Source organism: Nycticebus coucang, unplaced genomic scaffold, assembly GCF_027406575.1.
Source record: "Nycticebus coucang isolate mNycCou1 unplaced genomic scaffold, mNycCou1.pri scaffold_90, whole genome shotgun sequence".
NCBI lineage: Eukaryota > Metazoa > Chordata > Mammalia > Primates > Lorisidae > Nycticebus > Nycticebus coucang.
Genome location: NW_026515601.1, coordinates 142,758 through 164,437, shown reverse-complemented (window position 1 = coordinate 164,437; position 21,680 = coordinate 142,758). Strand labels below are relative to the sequence as shown.

The window sequence follows — 21,680 nt, the reverse complement described above, 5'->3', positions numbered from 1 at the left end:
CTCCAGCTCATTCTTCTGTTCACGTAATAAGAACACAGTTCACAGCAGTTCAAAGTCCTAATCAAGAACAATGAGATAATTGAATTTCATGCAACGTTAGTTCTAACCAGTTCCAGTTCCAACTTTAAGGAAGGAGAAGTTTTGCCAGAAAGTTTATAAACGATCAACATCTGAAACAGATTCAAATCAAAACCATTTAACCAGGACTTACTATAGATAGGACGCAAATAAGGTATAGTATCTCCTTGCCAAAAGATAAAAAATATAGTGGGAAATGTAACAGGCAGGTTAAATATGGATTCGTCATGTGTGAGGGTGTTCCATACTCTCTCATCACATATGGTTAAAATAATAAAATAAGGATGCTCACAGAAGATGCCCAGACTAGACCAGCAGTCTTTCTAACGTTTCTCTTTCTGCTATTTGGGGCCATGTAATATTACAACCTGTAGCATATGAAAGCTATGGCTCCTTCAGTTCACCTTGCAGCTACCGGTACCTAAAAGGAGAAATGAGCAGTAGGGCAGAAGAAAACACCTATATGATTTTCTTCCTGTGTTACTTCTTTACATCTTTTCATTATTTAATTGAAAAATTGACTCTTCATTTAAAGACAAGAGGATCCAAGAACGTGATGTTTGTATTCCTATGTTGGAAAATACACATTGTGTTTCTTGTGTGTCTGTTTATCCTGTTCTTTTTTATAATAACACAATGACGCGTCGTTAAAAAAGCGTCAGACGTGTAAGAGCAACCTAATTCTTGCAAACACTAACCTTGCTGAATCAAAGCTGTCTTTTCATCAAGATCCTAGATTCTAAGAGACAAATGGAAATAAATGACACAAAGTTGTTGAATGGTCATTTAAAAAATATGTTTGTGGGGTTTTCTATTGACCCGAATGAAATCTTTCTGTAAATATTTTAAAAGTTGAATTCAACTATTTTAAAGTTAATATTAAGCCAAAGCAAGCTGCAGCAATATGATATAATGGATAGAAACTTATGTATATTAATCTCCTTAATGCTTTGTCATCTAAAAAGAATACTTTTCACAACACAAACACACACATAGTCTAACTGTACAAATAATGTATGCTTAATGTAGAAAAGTTGGTAAACACCAAAAAATATAAAGGAAAAGAAAAAGCCATGATTTTACTACCTGATTTAAGTATTATCATAGTCAGACTTTTTTCCATGCCAAAGTGCACTCACCAATTCAATAAATATATATTGTGTTTCTATTCTGTCCAAGGCAGTATGCTAGGAACTGCGGATACCTCTATAAAGATGAAATTGTTTTTACCATTTGGGAACTTATTTTTTTAATGGGATAAGAGAGAATGAAATTTTAAAAATATTTTAAAATTTATTATAAGTAATATACAAGGAAGTCATGGAGGCACATTTGAAAAAGCAATATCTTGTCTTTTAATGAATGGAATTAATGATCAGAAGGGGCCTCTTTGCCTACTTTCCCTAGTAATGGAGGCCTGTTCATGTCCATGGTGAATGTATCCCACTTTATAAACTTTCTTACTCTGTAAGCCTACCTTTCTCATCCTCAAAAAACTGTTTCCTGCTTCCTTAAAAATGATAATAATAATCAGAAAGGTTTCAGATGGGTGACGAAGACAGCACAGCATGGAGTTTTGGACTGTAGATTGCATTATGGTTTGCATTAAAATCTTCCCATGTCAGTATTCTTCTGAAGTGTAGGGTTCATTATTTCATTATATGAATCTACCATATGCAATTTACTTAACAAATCTCTTATTTTTTGATATTTTTGGTACAGAATTAACAAATAATGATGTACATTTGTTTCTAAACATACAGCCTTAACAATGAGTGAGATATTTTTCTTTAGAATAAATTTAAATTAATAGTAATGAACACGTAAAGGCAAAAGATATGCATATTTTTAAAGATTGTTTTAAAAATATATTGTCAATGGCACTCCAGAAAGGACATACCAGTTTATACTCCCACCTATCGGGTATGAGAGAACCCATTTCCTATACTCTCATTAACCCTAGATGTTATCATTCCTTTTAATCCTGGACAAATTGATGGGCAAAGAGGGAAAAAGTATGCCTCTGTGTTTGTTTGCATTTCTTTGATTTCCAGTGAGATTCAACATTATGAAAATATTTTAAATTAAGCAATGACATATGAGCTGGTTAGTTTTTCATCCTCTGAAATATACTAAACCAATGAAGAGAAGACAAAATGAAAGAAGGGATTCTGATTTCTATTTTACTTTGCTATTTTTGGCTTGATGTAGAAATATAGACTTTTTATGAGAGCAAGGCACATGGTTACATAAAAATAGGAATTTTAGTAGTTGGAAAAGATTTCAGGAAGATTTATAAATTGAAAAATTTTTACTATAAAGACCATGCTTTTCAGTAATTACAGAATGTCTTTATTGTCACCTAAATTTCATGGCACCTATAGATTTTAATAAAGAGAATACTTCCAGGAAGACTACTTAAAAATAACGATGGTATTTACTCATTCCAAATGTTGCTCATACTGTATCTATAAATGATTTCTTCAACTGATAATGCTTTTTTCCTCTTTGTTTTTTCCTAAGGAAAAACTGGTCTACTTCCTGGATTGTTCTTTCTAGTAGAAAAATTGAATTTTACAAAGAATCCAAACAACAGGCTCTGTCCAATACGGTAAATAATTCTCTATTTCTACTGTTAATCATCTTTTCAGAAATATCGTTGTACTAAAAGTTTGGTTTTGTCAGAAATCACACTAAAACTTCCAAGCTACCAACATCTGAAATCAGATGGAGAAAATGACTCAATAAACTTTTAATCAGATGAAGGGAAATAGAACTTAGTGTCTATTTTATTAAGTGGTGCATTTGGAGAATAATCACAAAATGAGATGAATGGTGAGCAGCTATATAGTAATGTGAAGGTAACACTTCAAATTAAGGTGCCATTTATAAATATGTTATTCTTATTTATGAAATGATCACTAAATGTAGCTACTTGCTCAAATAATGTATTATAAAGAATGTTATAAAATGCATTAGTAATAAATGCTTAACGGATGATACCAAGGGAAGCTGTTTTAAAGAATAAGACATAAATTGTATTAAACCATGTATGTGCATCTTTAACACATGAATTTAAGTTGTTATCTAGCATGCTATAAAGTACTTCAGACATTAATAAATAATAATAAACTATTCATAAATGGCACCTTAATGTAGGGTGTTACCAATGAGGAAACACTCTACGTTAACAAAGTGATTTTTTTCCTTAGTCTAACTGTGACATTCACTATATAAAGCTAACCTTTCTCCACATTTCTGTGATTCCATCTAATGGAGCAAATATAATTTCTGTATCCTGTAGTTATTACAAAGTGAAATTAGTAGGGTTTCTTCATTATACCTGGAGGAGGGCCTCATACATGCCTGCAGAGATTTCACAGTGATAGCTAGCAAGTGGAGGCAATTTGTTGGGGCCAATTCAAGCTCACAACCTTGCTACCCGAGCCAAGAGACACTGTACGATGTAGAAGACAGTGGACAGGGAACATAACTGACAGCCTCCTGTTTAGGAAGGACTTCATAGCCCACTGGCCTGATGGACAAGGAGAGGGGTCGCCTGGCAGGAGTAAACCACAATAAACTAATTTATATTTGGCAGGTAATAAAACGATGGTAAATTCTTTGCTCTCCAGCCACTGTTGTGTTTGCTATGTAATCCTCTTTAAATAGGAAATAGAAAATCATTTGCTAGAAGATTTTTTTTTTTTTTAAGAAGATTTTAGCAAGAACAAAAGGTAGCTTTTGGCTTGCTTCTGATAATTGCAATAGCCCTTATCCCCAGGTGGTGTGCTGATTTTGGAGTCTCAGTGTGGGCCAATCTGTAAACTAATTATGAATAAATTAAAAATATATCTCGGTTCTTTGTATTTTTAATTCAAACTGCCTGAGAAAATTGTTTTAGTATTTTGTTTTGTTTTTATTTTTGGCTACAAGAAGGTTGACATAATCTTTTTAAGAAAAATAAAGTACCCCTAAGGGCCAGGCACAAAACAACTCCCATCCACTTGCAGGTCCTTTGTCTTCCCTTTGAATAAGTTCTAAAGGGGAAGTCAGGAAGGAAGGAAAGTGGCTGGCCTTGCTGAGTTAGGCTGCTGAGAAGATGATCTTCATCCTGCTGAGTGAAAAGAATTCCACTGGGAGGAGAGTTTATGTGAATGTGTGGGATAATGGGAGAGATTAGATTCCATAGTAAAGCATTGGTTTATTTTTATTTTATTATTTTAATCTCTTCCTAACAGGAGATATAATTACCAGCTGTTTAATTTTATACAGGTGAAAGAAAACTCCCTTTTAGATTGGAGGCAAACCCTGCAAGTTAGCTTACTAATTGCATCCCTCTAGTTCAACCTTCAGAATTATTGTAAATTGACAATAGACTTGACTTATAGAGGAAATTGGTTAACGTTTTTTTGGCAGTCCGTATTTATTACTTTTGGCCCTGTTTTCAATGCTTTGTACAGTTTCTCCAAAGCATTCATTGTCTTCAAAGTGAATTCAGGGCAGGAACTAACTGTTTTGTGGTAACGAGGAAGAGAATTACAGATTCGATTCATGTTTGTACTGCTGGAATTGTCTTGCTAGTCAACTTCTTGGATTCGTTTCTAACCAAGTATTAAAGGCCTAGTGGGATAGCCCACATTACCAGTTCTAGTCTCAGAGAAATGATAATGATGACTGCCAGGCTTTGATTAAAGATGCTGTGGCTTTATTTTGGATGAGATTTATGCCCAAGTTTCTGAATTTCTCTTGCAACCCTTTATGCATGTCCTGGTGTTGTTAATTGTGCTTCTGGGAAAGTCTGTCCTTTCCTCCAAGGGATTGATAGAAGTTGCCTGAGTGAGTTAGGAAGGTGATTTAAAAGAGTAAATGACATTTTAATCTTTATACAAATGATCTTTGAATGTTAATGCTGTGGTGAAACAAAGCAGCAAAGTAGCTAGAGCAGAGTTTTGAAGTTGGACCTCAGGGATATAATTCTAGTAGCTGACAAAGTTGCTCACTTCTTTGAACTTAAGACTCCTCACCTGTAAGATGAGAATGGTGACATTTGACAACAGAAAAAATAAGAGATGAAATTAATTAATAAAAATAAAAATACATAATGACTACAAAATAATTATGCTCTATTAATCATAATGTGGAAACAGCCTAAATGCCCACCAACCCAGGAATGGATTAACAAGCTGTGGTATATGTATACCAAGGAATACTATTCAGCCATTTAAAATAAAATGGAGACTTTATAGTCTTTGTATTAACCTGGATGGAAGTGGAACACATTATTCTTAGTAAAGCATCACAGAATGGAGAAGCATGAATCCTATGTACTCAATTTTGATATGAGGACAATTAATGACAATTAAGGACACGGTAGGGGTGGGGGAAGGGGAGAGCAGAGTGAGAAAGGAGGTAGGGGTGGGGAAAGGAAGAGGAGAGAGAGGGAAGAAGGGAGGGGGTGGGGCCTTGGTGCATTCCACACCTTTTAGGGGCAAGACAGGATTGTAAGAGGGACTTTGCCTAACAAATGCAATCAGTGTAACCTGGTTTCTTATACCCTCAATGAATCCCCAATAAAAAAATAATAATAATAATAATAAATGAATAAATAAATAAATATGTTGGCTGGGCTGGTGGCTCACACCTGTAATCCCAGCACTCTGGAAGCCTGAGCTCAGGAGTTCCAAACCAGCCTGAACCAGCAAGAGCTCATCTTTAAAAATAGCTAGGTGTTGTGGCAGGCATCTGTAGTCTTAGCTACTTGAGAGGCTGAGGCAAGAGAATCTCTTGAGCCCAAGAGTTTGAGGTTGCTTTGAGCTATGACGCCACAGCACTGTACTGAGGGTGACAAAGTGAAACTCTGTCTCAAAAAAAAAAAATACGTAAGTAAATATATTCTATGGTACATGATATAGTATAATTAGAACATATTATTACCCTATATTAATTTTTCATTTGAGCTGATTCAGATATTTATACAAGAGACATATTTAATTATGGAGACTACATAACGCACAGCCTCCAGAAATGAAAATGTATATGCGTAAGCAGCATAAAATGTCATATGCGAGCACTAATACGGAAAATGAAGCCATCTGTCCATCTGGGGCCCTAGATATAACTTCCTGCATGTCTATATGAAGTTTCCCAGAGCCCTTATTTTCTTCCCTTGACTCTTACCCTTACTGTTTTCACATTTAATATAGCATATTACAAAATGATCCCACATTCCATGTTTGGCTCCCTTCTTTCTGAATGAAGTTCTTTTAGTTCATATCTGTCTTATTCTCTTAGAGCTTCTACAACAGAATACCAGCAACCAACTGGTTGTTTTAAATAGCAGACATTTATTTCTCATAGTACAGGCACCTAGCAAATCAGGTGTCTGATGAGGGACTGCTTCCTGGTTTCCATTTAGCCATCTTCTCACTGTATCCTCACTCTACAGTAGAAAGTGAGAGAGAAAACTTTTACGTCTGTTAATATTAGGTCACTAGTTTGATTCTTGAGGTCTTTATTTTTATGACCTAAGTATCTCCTAATGGGCTTACTTTTCAATGTTATCAAATTGGGGTTTAGAATTTCAACATATGAATTTTAGGGGAACACAAACATTCACTCTACAATACCCAAGTCACATTTTTATCCAAAGCAGCTTTCCCCTGAAATAACCACAGAATCACTTCACTGGTATGTGTAGATTAGAGAATTATAGGCTCTTATTCCTCAGTGGTCTATTAAAAGAGCTAGCAGACCGACCTCTTCTGGTTTTGTTTTTATAGTAAGGACACTACATAGTAACCTGCCACCTACTATCATCACCATTTTATAACAGAAAGGACATTATAAAATACTCAATCCAAAATCTAGGAAGGATAAAAATCTCAGAATAAACACATCTCTTTCAAGACATGAAATTATACATCTATATACATAGTTTTATTTTGCCCACTTTATCTCAAATTAGGACAAACTTTATTCAGAGTTTGACTAGCCCTCCAGTGAGGAGGACTGCCAGTGTCCCTAGATATAGTTTTCCTGGATTGTGAAGGAAAGGATAGTTTTCACATTCTCATAGATTTTCTTTTGTATATATACACATATACATATTCTGATCCATAACTTACTAAATTTTTTAAACAAATATTATAAAATAATGTAGAAATAATTTTTAGTAAAATGTATAAAATTCCTATGTAAATATAAACAGTTAATACTCAGTTACCTACATCAGCACCACCCACAACAAGATATAAACCCTCTCAACCTTCTAGAAGCCCCATTTCTATCATTGTCCCTTTGCCATCGTCACCACCTCTTCTTTTTCTCTGGAGTTAGGAAGATTATTTGCATTTTATTCCTTATTTTATTGTTTTTTTTAATATTTCTCCACCTATATCTATATCCCTTAAAATATTAATATAGTCTGTTTTTTAATTTATATAGATATAATTATAGTATTTATTTCTTCTTTTGCCATGTATGTCTTGCTTTTTCTGCCCTTTAATACTCCATCATTCCATGTTTTTCTCTGCTAGTTTGGGAGGGACATACTTTTTTCTCTTCTGTTAGTAGTTAGCCTAGGATTACAACACTGGTTCATATCAAAGACTAAAGTGAGTCAAATCCTTTACTTTCTTCCAAGATATTACTTCAGAATATTTTTAATTCATTTATCTCATTCCTAAGGTATTGCTGCCTAGCATTTTAATTTAACACCACTAGACATTATTCTCTTTTATACAGTAAAGGTAGGTTTATATTTGCTCAATGTTTACAGCATTCTTTGTTATTTATTTCTTCCTGAATCTTAATCTTGCATTTTAGAATTATTTTTCCTTCTGCTTGAAGTGTATTCTAAGAAATTCTTATATTTAGAGTCTTATGTTAGAAATGTATCTTAGTGTCTGCTTATTTGAAAAAAATCTCTATTTTTCCCTCATTTGGGAAATATATATTTTCTCTGGGTATAGAATTTTGAGTTGGCAGTCACTTCTTTCAGCTCATCAAAAAATATCATTCTACTGTTATCTGTCATCCATTATTGCAATCAAGAAGTCATCTGTTAACATAACTGCTATTCTCTCATTGCTCATAATATTTTTCTCATTATCTTTATTTTTCCACAGTTTTAGGATGATGCCTAGAGACATCAATATCTTTTTACTTTTTTCTGCCTAGATTGTTATGCTTTCTGAAATTGTTTATTGATGTCATTAATATATTTTAGAAAATTTTCAAGCATTGTTTTTTCAAATGTATCCCCTTTTACATTCTCTTATTTCCTTCTAAGCTTCAAATTAAACCTACATTAAATGTTTCTTCAAATTTTTTATACCCTTCCTTGTCATATCTTTTTTCTTTTTTTTTTTTTTTCAGGTTTCTGGTGAATTTAATACATGTGTCAAAAAAAATCAAAGGCAGGGGAAGGGTAAATAAAATTATAGTGAGGTCGGGGAGGATGGCCATGGAGACACACAAAGAGGGGTGATAAATGGCAGAGTGGGGATCTGGAACAAATGGATTGCTTGGGTGTCACATCAATCCAATCCATAGTCCTCTTCTGGGAAATTTTTCTCTTTTTGAGCTGCATTGCAAGTAATTTATCTTTATTTATCTTCCAGGTCTTTATATCAGTCTCTTTTTGTGATATGCAATATGGATTTGATTTTAATTCTTGCAATGTTTACTTTTAGACATTTGTTTCTTTGTTTGAACTTAGTATGTGATTGTTAATTGTTTCCTGCAAGCATTTTGAAGACTTTATTTTGTTAAAACTTGGAGACATAGTTGTTTTATAATTGATGTCTTGTGATACTAACATCTGAAGTCTGTTTCAGTTGATTTTTGCTGGTTCTTACTAATGAGGCTTTGTTTCTTGTATGTCTGGTTATCTTTGACTGTGTGCTGATCATTTTTATTCAACTATTATCATAGGAATTTCCCTGAGAAAGTATCCTTCTACAGAGTATTTTGCATTTTTTCTTAAGAAGCCTAGGACATTACCAGTAACTGATTACTTCAATCTAAGTTAATAGAATAAAATTTGCAGGTTATACGTACATAATAAGAAGGCTAGAGCTGTGCTACAACTTCTCAGGGACCATGTTGTTTTTCACTTCTATCCTTCTTTTTTTTTCTTTCTTCCTAAACACTGTACTTCTACCAAGAAAGTCTTCTTTATATTCTTTGTATTCACTTGGGATTGGAGAAAGAGAAAAGCTTAATGTTTGGTGTCCATTTTTTTTTTAATGAAATCTCAGGCAGAACCTTGTTCCCTTATTCTGTTAGGTGCCGCGGACCGCCGGTCGATGGGCCTCAGTCCGAGGGTGCTCAGGGTGAACAGTACAGGTTGGTTGAAAAGGTCGACGCAGGATGAAATGACAGACTGCCACACACCACGAGTGATGAAGAAAGCAGCTGTACTTTACTGAATTTTAAGATTGGTATTTATACATTTTTGACAAAGCATTACAAATTACAAAAGGTATTTTTACAACTTGCTGATCCTTACAAGTTATTATCTAACTTTGTAGACGTGAGTATTCAACTGTTCTTCTTCCACAATGTCCTGTCCGCAAGGGGTCTTGCCCGCAAGGGGGAACAAAGGTTGTTGGTTATCAGTAGTTAGTCTTTCACTTCTCCTTATCTACTAAATGCTCTAAAAGTTTTTCTTTAAAATGTGAAGCTTCTCTTTTCTAATGATTTGCTAACATTAATAATAATAACATAAATTATTTGTTTTTATTATGATTAAAAGTTTATATAAGTGAATTACATAAATGATTGGAGTGCTAAGAAATATATGAAATGTAGAAGCGTAAAAGTATGTGGAAAGTTTTTGAGTCGTGGGTGGCTGTGGGTGGTAAAAGCACATATCTAGATGGAACATCTTGTTTGCTGTTCCTGCATTGTCTCAATTCACTGACATTTATGGCAGGGACGTGCTGTTGCACCGTCCCCCTTGGAGACACTGAGTCTCCATAGATATTCTTACTATGTTTAATTCTGGATCAGTAAGTCATTATGTTTATTCTTGGTTCCTTAAAACAATCAGGTAACAATCAGGCATACAACTCAACAAACAGGTTTCAGGGTAAAGGTTTCTTAGGCTTTTATGCCGCACCTCGTGAGTCATTACGTTCATCAAAAAGTATGCTAGGCAACTTTTGCGCTGCTGTCGCATACCAGGGGGACTGGGGGTATCGCTCCGGGGAGCACAGACCACCTACCCATGCGTTTTACAACGCGGACAGCGCCACCTCACCACGGCTAGATGCCGGGGGTGCGGCATTTCCCCCTTTTTTGTTAATGAAACGTAATTCAAAGAGGTCTTGGCGAACAGCCTTTATGGAGGAAAACACACAACGAAGGAGACATGGTAACAGTAAGACAATACAGAATATCAGACATCCAATGATGACTATAAACACAATGTACTGAATCCAAGTTAAGGGATTTAAAGCCTTGAAATTGTTAGTCAGTGACTGAGCCAATGCATCTAGAGATGTAGTAGGTAGATGAGCTTCACTTATGGCTGTGATGTCTTTCTGGAGGGTGTGTAAATCATGAGTTATGTCATTGTCCTTCCATACACCCTGTAAATGTGTCTTTGTTTTCTTCCATGATGTAGAAAGATTGTAAGGTAAAGGTGTAACACAGATGGCTTGAAAGGTTGAGTGACATTTAGTCTGTAGTTTATGTTGTATGAATTTAATATCTTGTTTTAAGGTTAATACTACTTCTTTTAAAATATTTAATTTTGTTTTAAGTTTATTATTTATACTAGTTTGTGTCATCAAGGCTAAGGTAATGTTGTTACTTAAAGAATTGACAAAATGTGTAGTATGTACTTCCTGCACTAAGGTAGTTGTAGCTACTGCAAATGTAGTTACTATAGAAATTAAAGCTAAAATTCCTAAAATTAATGCTGTTATAAATCTCTTTGGTCGAATTAATTTATTAACAGTATGTAAAACTTGTAAAGCAGAGTTATCATACCATGGAGCATCTTGTAAGTCTACAGGTAACATTACATATGAGGGTCTTTTAACAATTAGTATAGAATTAAACAGTCTTTCATTAAACAAATCAGTAGAAGTGAGACAATTAGTTACTTTACATGTAGTACAAGTTATATGATAAGAATTCTTTAACTGTGTAATAGTTAAATACTTATTGGAAGTTAAAAGTAAAGTATATGGATATCTAACACAAACTCTTACTGATATTGGTATGGGCTTAGCCATATCAGGTTTCTTCTCTAATATTAAGTTGGATGCAGCAACAAGTCTAAATAAATTATAATGTATTTGACTTTTATTTTTGTTCTGGGTAATCCATATGGGTTTAACTAAACCTGGTGTAAACCATCGTCGTATGGTTTGAGGGGCACCAAGCCATTGATAAGAATTATATTTGCCATAATTCCATACATGAGCAGTATAAGAAGTACGTGAATAATTTCAAATAATTGTTTGTGAGTTTGTGGGAACATGTTTACTGGCTGTATCTGGGAACCTACAGGAAAGTCAAGTAGGTGTCTTAGTTAAAGATGATTCCCAGAATTGATTGTTATCTTTATATTTTTCTTTACAATTGGAAATAGGAAGCCAGTTCACTGACAAACAGGTTTCATTATAATCTGGTGTGTCAATAGTTTGTAACTCATACTTCTAAACATAACGTTTTTTTGCATGATTAGGATCCGGGGCATCAGTTAAAAACATTCTATAACTAGTAGGTAAACAAAAAGGAGGTGTTTTGTCTCTCAGGGTAGAGCAAATGGGCATTGAATTAGCTTTACCAGTAAAGTTAATGAATGCCATAGTATGACTTCTGGACTCTGAGTCTTGTAGTCTTCCCAACCGGAGGGAGTCATTAGTTAGAATTTTAACAGGGTCTTGATCTAGCTAACCCACCGGATGGAGTAGTGGTGGGTTAGGAATGTAAGACCAATATGCAGCACTCTCTACTATAGGAGTAGATATAAGTGAGAGAAAAGCTATAAAATACATGGTAGGAGTCAGAGGGTTATTTTGTGATAAGACAAGTTGTTTAGTTTGTTTCACTAGGGTTCTGATCTGTGTCCACGTGATCTTGGGAGGCCTCGATAATACTTTCACTTTCTTCATCTGTGTCGTCAGGTTTTTCATCTGTTGCAGGCGTCGCCTCCTGCGTCTGATCTTCCAGGGGAGCCGGTTTGATGAGTCGGTCTGGAATCCAGATGGGGGAGTCGGCATCCTGGGGAAACACACAAGCATAGCCTCGTCCCGAGGTTAGCAATATATCGGGGCCCTTCCATTGGCCCGATAATAAGTCCTTCTACAGCACTTTTGGGAATGTAGCGGCTGACTTGGGCTGCTAGTGAGTTAATGTTGGTGTTTGATTGTTAGAGTTAACATTTAAATGATTGAGAACAAATAGAGCATGAGATAAAATATGGTGAGGAGAGAAATACTTATGAGTCTTTTGTAGTCGTTTAATCTGTAGTTTTAATATTTGATTAGTTTTTTTTACAATATCTTGATTATGAGGATTGTAAGGAATTCCTGTAGAATGGGCAATTTTCCATTGTACACAGAACTGTTTAAATGTTCGTGAGGTATAAGCTGGAGCATTATCTGTTTTTAGTTGAAGAGGGACACCTAGCTGCTGAAAGCAGCCAAACAGGTGTTGTACAACATCCTTATAAGCTTCGCCAGTTCTTGCAGAGGCACAAATATAATGAGAAAAAGTATCCACGGTGACATGTACATAAGTTAATTTTCCAAAACTTGGTACATGGGTAACATCCATTTGCCACAATACATTGGGGCGAAGACCCCGAGGATTGACACCAAATTTTAAAGGATGATGAGTAAGAGGATATGTCTTGCACTTCAAGACTATTTGTCTTGCCTGTTTTCTGGTAATTTGAAACATTTTTCTTAATGCATTAGTATTTTGATGATGTAAAGCATGACTTTCCTCAGCCTCAGTTACTGATGTCACTATAGTACGTGTTAAAAGATCTGTAGTGGCATTTCCTTGGGCCAAAGGGCCAGGTAAATTTGTGTGTCCCCTTATGTGGCCAATATAAAACTGATTATTCTTCTGTTGAATTAAAGTTTGTAATTTCTTTAGTAAAGGTAAAATAGTTGAGGCTCCTGTTAGGAGAGCAGTTTCGAGGGCTGGAAAAAGGGAAGTAACATACTTAGAATCTGTGTATAAGTTAAACTTCTGCTTGAAGTTATTAAAAGCCATAATCAAAGCCCACAATTCTGTTTGCTGAGCAGAAGCCTGTGCTACTTCCTTAACGAGAGGAGACAGACCTGGGTTGAAAACTACAGCTCTTCCCGTAGAGGAACCATCCGTGAACAAAATTATTGTATCTGATAATAATGAAACTAAGTATGGATAATCTGCAACGATTTTTGCTTGAACATGTGGTAAATGAATCCATTCTAAGATACCTTCCTGCCATAGGCAGCCTGTAGGAGTATACTCAGTAGAAAAAATAAGTAAAGACCATGGGTTTTGATAATTAATTTGTTTAAACCTGGCTTGGGTTAAAGCCTGCTCAACGACTTCTAAAGCCTGCAAGGCCTCTTTAGTCAAATGTCTTGGGGAACGTGGATTTGAGTCCCCTTGTAAAATGGTAAATAAAGGGCTAAGAGTTCCTGTAGTAATTTTTAAGAAAGGCCGAATCCAATTTATTTCTCCTAATAACTTTTGATAATCATTAAGTGTCTGTAACTTATCTCTCTGTATTTGTACTTTCTGTGGTGTGATGTAATTTGAATGAATCTATTGTCCCAGGTAACTAAGTGGCTTATCTCTTTGAACTTTTTCTGGGGCAATAACCAAGCTAAACTTAGTCAATTGTTCTATAGCTCTTTCCAAGATAAATTGTACTTGTGATAGCTGTGGGTGAGCCAATAAAATATCATCCATATAATGAATAATGTAAGTACCAGGAAATTGCTCACGTAGTGCTGCCAATGCAGCGGCCACAAATTTTTGACATAATGTAGGGCTATTTTTCATGCCCTGTGGTAAAGTTTTCTACTGATATCTTTTAAATGGTTCCCGTAGGTTAGGAGAAGGAACACTGAATGCAAAGCGAGGACAGTCATCAGGGTGTAAGTTAATGGTAAAAAAGCAGTCTTGCAAGTCAATAATTATAAGTGACCATTTTTCAGGTATTGCCACAGGAGACGGGAGCCCAGGTTGAAGGGTACCTATGTTTTTCATAATGGCATTCACTGCTCTTAAATTCTGTAAAAGTCTTCATTTGTCAGATTTTTTCTTGATAACAAACACAGGAGTATTCCACGGGCTGGTGGATTCCTCCAAATGTCCTTTATTTAATTGTTCTTGTACTAAAATTTGTAATGCCTGTAATTTTTCCGTTGTTAGGGGCCACTGACTAACCCACACAGGAGTGTCTGTTAACCATTTTATTTTACAGGCATAGTTCTCTGCAGTGGTTCCTATGAAAAACATTGATTATTTAATTGATCAGCAGTAACTAACTTCATGTCCATAACATGCAAAAGATCTCTGCCCCACAAGGTATAGGGTAGAGAGGGCAACACATATGGTTGAATGTAGCCTTTCTTGTCTTTGTATTCCCATGCTACAAAAGATGTGCTGCGCATAACACCAGAAACTGAACCCAAACTAATCAATGAAGAACCGGTCCTATGAACTGGCCAGGATTTTGGCCAGTCAGAGGCTGTAATACAGGTTACATCAGTTCCTGTGTCCATTAATCCTTTAATAGGCCTGCCTTCTATTTTTATTTTTAACATTGGTCGATCATACAAGTCATGAATAAGAGCCACACAATCCTGATTAGTGGATCCAAACTGACCTTCTCCCCTTGCATCGTGTAAGTGATAATTGGGGAGTGGCACATATGGTAATAACAGTAATTGAGTAATTCTCTGTCCTTTATGAATCTGCGTGGTCTCAACCAAGGCCTTGACCATAACTTTAATGGTGTTCTCAGTATCTGAATCAATTACTCCCGGAACAACTTCAAAATGCTTATCATAATTAGAACTGCGTCCTAATATAACACCAACCGTGCCTGGTAATAATTTGCCTTTAACACCAGTGGGAATGAGAGTGACACCATCCCATTTAGATAAAATTACATCTTTAGAGCTGGTAAGATCTAAACCTGCGCTGCCAGGAGTTCCTCGTGGGAGGTCATGAATAGTAAATTTAGGGGGTAGACAGTTTAATGTAGATGAAGGCTGTAAGCCAGGCTGCACTTCAGTAAGCGCAGCCAGCTCTCCCTTGGGGTTGGGGCTGGGAGAATGTCCCTCATCTAGTTTTTTGACTTGTTGCCTTCAGTGGAATTAGCGCCCTTGTCTGACAAGGGGGTCCCATCCTTATGAAACTTAGATTTACACTCATTTCTCCAGTGTCTGCCCTTTTTACAACGAGGGCATGGACCCGGGGGAAGTCCACGAGTCTTGTTCCCATTATTTCTATTATTAGTAAATTTCTTACAATCCTTCTGTATGTGACCCGGTTTTCCACAATTGTAACAGGTGGGCACAGTGTGCGGGGGGTCACAGCTGAAACATGTATTACTGGGGTCTCTATTAAAAGCATTTTTAACATATGAACTGAATTTCTGACCTTGCATTGCTGCAGCAAACGCCATCCCCTGTACGATTGCTGGTGAGGCATCCATGCATGCTTTAATATAATCCTGTAATGTGCCTGTCTTCCTGACAGGGCGTATTAAATCCTGACACAGCGTGTTAGCATTTTCCCAAGCCAGTTGCTTGAGCAATAATGTGGTACCCTCAGATGGTGGAAGCATTCTAGTAATGGCTTCTTCTAAGCGAGAAATAAAGTCAGGATAAGATTCCTCCATACCTTGCTTTATTCCTGCTAGAGTGGTACTCTTGGTTCCTGGAGGAGGAAGTTTGCGCCAAGCGGCAACCGCATTATGACTAACTATCTCCAAAAATTGTCGGGGCAGTGCAGTTTGATTTTCTGTAGAAGCAAACTCATCTGTCCCTAGGAGCATTGACATAGTTGGCTGTGCTTTCTTACCCTTGTGCTGGGTAATGCTTTCTCTTGATCTATCTTCGTACTCTGTTCTCCATAAGATATAATCCCCTGGAGAAAGTGTGGCTTTGGCTGTTTGTTGCCAATCATAAGGAGTAAGCCACAAACTACCTATTGATTCTACAATTTGCAAAGTATAAGGGGCAGAGGCTCCCGATGTACGAACAGCCTGCTGCAGTTCCTTTAGTGTCTTTAACGACAAAGGCTCCCAGACTGGCGGCGTTCTTTCATCAGTAGGAAAACGTACTGGGAAAGCGAAAGTAAAATCACCCTGCTGGCGGGCTTCACGTACTGCCGCCTGAAAACCCGCGGCCGGCGCGGGGGGGCAAGGAGGCACACGAGAATGTGGAGCCCGTAAAGCCGGTCTAGGCTTTGTTATTGGAATGCGAACTGCTGGGTAGGCGCGGCGGTGATCAATAAAATTATCCTCCTCATTCTCCTCATCCTCTTTGGCCAATTCATCTACCACATCCCATTCATCACTGTCAGAAAGATTATCCTTAACTGGTGGAGGCGGCGGCAAAAGTTCTTTAAGTGTTGGTGCCGAGGGAATTACGCCCTCGGCATTCAATGCCGGCTCAGGTTCCTTGAAAGCCTCCGGAGAGACCTCATCATGAATGGGGGCTGCCTTAGTTTCGGGGCTTCCAGCCTCCGAAGCAGTTTCCCTTATAAAAGCCTCCAGAAAGGTATTGTCAGCCAAAAGTTCCCTAACCTGCAGCCATAAAGGATAAGCCTGTGGGGGCAGAACCTGCTCCCCATGCTCCTGCACATAAGCTCGCATCTCGCGCCCCACTCTCTTCCAATCGGAGAGAGAGAGAGAGCCCTCCTCCAGAAACCAAGGACTAACCAGCTTTATAAAATGCATAAGCTCCTCCAACTTTTTGAGGGACACATGAAAACCATTTTTACCCAACAAACGCTGTAACATGACACTAAGCATACGCTCTTCCTTAACCAAAGTGTGCCCCATGAATACCTGCGGATTGCTCACACTTAACCGGTCAGCCTTTACCGGCGGGACTCGAGCTCCCTGGTGAGAGTCGCCTTCAACCTGAAAAGAGAGGAAAGAAAGAAAAAGAAAGATCACCTGTCCTTCAGGTCCCTGTTCGAGGGCGCCAGCTGTCGCGGACCGCCGGTCGATGGGCCTCAGTCCGAAGGTGCTCAGGGTGAACAATACAGGTTGGTTGAAAAGGTCGACGCAGGATGAAATGACAGACTGCCACACACCACGAGTGATGAAGAAAGCAACTGTACTTTACTAAATTTTAAGATTGGTATTTATACATTTTTGACAAAGCATTACAAATTACAAAAGGTATTTTTACAACTTGCTGATCCTTACAAGTTATTATCTAACTTTGTAGACGTGAGTATTCAACTGTTCTTCTTCCACAATGTCCTGTCTGCAAGGGGTCTTGCCCGCAAGGGGGAACAAAGGTTGTTAGTTATCAGTAGTTAGTCTTTCACTTCTCCTTATCTACTAAATGCTCTAAAAGTTTTTCTTTAAAATGTGAAGCTTCTCTTTTCTAATGATTTACTAACATTAATAATAATAACATAAATTATTTGTTTTTATTATGATTAAAAGTTTATATAAGTGAATTACATAAATGATTAGAGTACTAAGAAATATATAAAATGTAGAAACATAAAAGTATGTGGAAAGTTTTTGAGTCGTGGGTGGCTGTGGGTGGTAAAAGCACATATCTAGATGGAACATCTTGTTTGCTGTTCCTACATTGTCTCAATTCACTGACATTTATGGCAGGGACGTGCTGTTGCACCGTCCCCCTTGGAGACACTGAGTCTCCATAGATATTCTTACTATGTTTAATTCTGGATCAGTAAGTCATTATGTTTATTCTTGGTTCCTTAAAACAATCAGGTAACAATCAGGCATACAACTCAACAAACAGGTTTCAGGGTAAAGGTTTCTTAGGCTTTTATGCCGCACCTCGTGAGTCATTACGTTCATCAAAAAGTATGCTAGGCAACTTTTGCGCTGCTGTCGCATACCAGGGGGACTGGGGGTATCGCTCCGGGGAGCACAGACCACCTACCCATGCGTTTTACAACGCGGACAGCGCCACCTCACCACGGCTAGATGCCGGGGGTGCGGAAGTTAGGTTGATTGATCAAAGATAAAATGTGTAATATAAACAAATGACTATAGGAAAATGCACTTACGTTGCTTTGATGTTTGGTTTCTCTCACTGCATTCAGATTCCCATCCCCCACAAATATTTCCCCTAGCAGTTCCAACTATCTTTATATACTTTGAATTCTTTTAAGACAATTTTAAAAAATATTTTATCCAGCATTTTTTTTTTATTGTTTCCAGTGGGAGAGTTGATCCAGAAACATAGCTTCTCATTACAATCTACCTCACTTTAATGTAAGTATACATTTGGTTAATCAAGTTTGTGCTATTTATATAAGCCTTGGTGGGAAAAGACTTCATAAGAATATGTATTGAAATCCTACAATGAACAGCTTGCTCGTTAGGGCTACATATAAGGCATAGAGATATAGTCAAGATATAGTCTTTGCCTTATAAAATCTCTGCCAAAAAATAGGGTGAGATGAAATATGAAACATAGTAGAGTTTTTCTTTCTTTCTTTCTTTCTTTTTTTTTTTAGTGAGCGCTCACATGTGAAAGATTTGAACTGGGACTTAGAGGATGGTTATAATTTCAATACATAAACATTTGTGGGCAAGGAATACAGGGCAAATTAAAAACATGAACAATGGCATAAGACGAAGAACCAGCAGAGTCTGTCCACTAAAAAAGAGAAAAGAATCCAGTAGAAACTCTGTAAGATGACCACCAAGGGACTATAACAAACTGGTCAACATATTAAGGTGGTCAATATAAGGGACTAGACCTACCGAACTGATACGTATATATGTTGCATGCCTAGTCTATGAAAATTAGGTCAACTTGAGGTGGTCAGTGTAGGGACTTGGTCAACTATGGAGTTTCCACTTATTTTGTGTCATTGGAAGACAGGATAAGTGAAAAGGATTGAGAAGAGTGCTGTAGATTGTGATTTGCTACCTGGGACAATTCTGTGATAAGGTATGTCAGTATTCTCCAGATAACTTCTTCTTAGAATAATCTATCATGACTATTCTTTTAATAAACATGTATTGAACAGCTGTACAAGCCAGTGTTATGAGTCTTAAAAGAGCCAGACCTACAAGATGGATCAAAGCAAGAGAGGAAACTGGTTAATTTCAGATCATAAAAGCTTCATCTCATTTAGCATAGGAACAAAAACTTTTGCCTGAAAAACACCTAGATTATTATTTGTTTCATCTGGTAGTAGAGAAACACTAGAGGAACAGGAGTTGTCAGTTTAATTTATCTTCTCAGTCCTTGTATAATACACCTTGTATCTTTCAGATACACTTACCTATTTTAGTATCAGTGAAGCATTTCAATTGGCCCCAACACTTCTGATTCAACTTACCTTCTCAGTATTTTATATACTTCATGATTTTAGAACTTCTGCTTGATACGCAAGGGAGGCAACTGTAATGTGCATGGTATATGGAAAAGTTGTGTTCCTGGTTTAACAAAATCTATTGATGAAATGCCTCATGGAGAAGAAGCTCTGTAATTTATAGCATCCATTCATTTATTTATTCTAACAACAATTAACTCCTACCAGGTGTGATATAATGCTTTTTCCCCCTAGAGGCAATAAAGATTCCAGATGAATGACAAAGGATTCCTGTTCTCAAAATGCTTATAATATGGTAAAGGAGACAGAATTTTATATATATGTGTATAATTATATATGTATGTATATGTGTGTGTATATATGTTATATACATATGTATGTATATGTTATGTACCTATGTATATGTATATGTGTATATATATGTAGGTATTTTTTTATAATAAGCCATGACAAAAGTGATACAAAATTTCAGACAATATTTCATAAAACCATAGATTTAGCTATAGGTAGTCCTAATAATGGTTAGTCTATGTATCTTTCCATTTGTTCAAATATTATATCAAATATTACTGACATCTTCTATGTTTAAGTTACTATGCCAGATGTTCTGAAAGATACAAAAATGAATCAGAATGAAGCCCTATCCTTGACAGTCTAGAAACAAATAGAAAGTATGCTCATAAACTGAATAATTCTAGTGAAAAAATGAACATTGTAGTTGTTGTAAAATGGCATGAACAGAGGCATGCGTTAGTTTTATGGTAACTGAGATGGGAGTGATTGCTTCCATCTGGAAAGGTTTTTAATTATATTCATAGAGAGAATGACATTTTAGGATGACTAGGATTTTGATGCAGTGATAGGAGAAAAAAGCTTTATGTAAAAATAAGTATTAGTAAACAGGGAAAATTATGTCCTTAATTTATGTTTACTTTACAGATATGTACCAATCTCTCGCCTTCCCCTCATTGCACTGTGTGCTAGTTACTGCTCTTGAAAACATTTTAGTAGAGCTTCTCTGATGTCTGGAGTGAATATTCCCCAGTATAGACTACTTTGTTTATCTTTTGCTAGATGCCTGGGAACAGTGTCAGTGAGCGATATCTTCAAAACAAAGTTGAGCAACAGCACTGTAGAACAGTAAGTAGTCTAATTTTGCTAGAAAGTTTGTGTGGGACTGGTTTATGAAGAACCTTGATTGAGAGAAGAGATGATTGAATTCTCTAAGAAATATAGAGCTTTTTGTAGCTAATATGAAATCTCCTCATGTTAGGAGTGACTCAGTTTTCAGGGACATGTTTGGGAAATTAAGGTGTATTTTTTTCTATTTTTAATAAGAAACACATATAGAACTTGTTACATTATCTGAGAGGCATGTTCTAAAATTTTATGCAGATTGACAAAAGCAATAAGGCCTGAGCTCTTATTGATAAAGAAAAGGGCAAAATGGCTAAGTTTATCATAATTTTGGTTTAATGCATTTAGTAAATCACAAAGTATCTTTTCACTGACAAAATATTTTTATTGTCTTATATGTCTTTGACCTTCATGGTCATTTCTAAAAAAGTTCTAGGCCATAGAGAATAAGCAGGGCAATTCATGCAAGGAGAATTGAAAATATCCGGTCCCAAGAACACAGGTATGTCACCTGTAAAGCAAACCTGAAAGCAGTTTTCTGTGACTCCAGAATATTTTTTCAGGGTTACACCCCACTATTACAGAATAAATCCATCTTGTAAAGTCTTTGCAGTTTGAGAATTTTTTCTTGTATCCACTGCCACCATCCATGGGACGAACTCAGTCTCATTGTTAGGTGGATGAGATCCACTGTTTCCACTATGTTCAATATTGCTCAGAAAACTTAGTATCACTTTTGACATACACTCAAAAGCATTAAACATGTTTTAGGGAATATTTTTTCTCTAAAATTATGTGGTTATAAAGTCAGTATATTAAAAAATTGTTTTTCATTTTACATTGCATTAATATGTACTTTTTACCAAAGGAAACAGCTGGCAAAGTTTCTTCTTTTTAAATTGCATATGTATGGAGTATAATGG

The 21,680-nt window shown here is 36.4% G+C and overlaps 1 protein-coding gene across 5 annotated transcripts in view; it reads left to right on the top strand.

Annotated features, from left to right (window-relative positions):
• LOC128579623 (rho GTPase-activating protein 15-like) overlaps nucleotides 1-21,680 on the top strand; it is a 100,286-nt gene that overhangs the window by 22,835 nt on the left and 55,771 nt on the right. For 2 of the 5 annotated variants that reach the window (XM_053581602.1, XM_053581603.1), the window contains exon 3: nucleotides 2,602-2,689. In XM_053581602.1, coding sequence (XP_053437577.1) covers nucleotides 2,602-2,689 — 88 coding nt within the window. Of the gene's footprint in view, nucleotides 1-2,601; nucleotides 2,690-18,493; nucleotides 18,548-19,163; nucleotides 19,233-19,862; nucleotides 19,916-20,694; nucleotides 20,761-21,680 lie in introns of those variants that run through there. The other 3 variants (XR_008378226.1, XR_008378227.1, XR_008378228.1) reach the window with 3 other exon arrangements.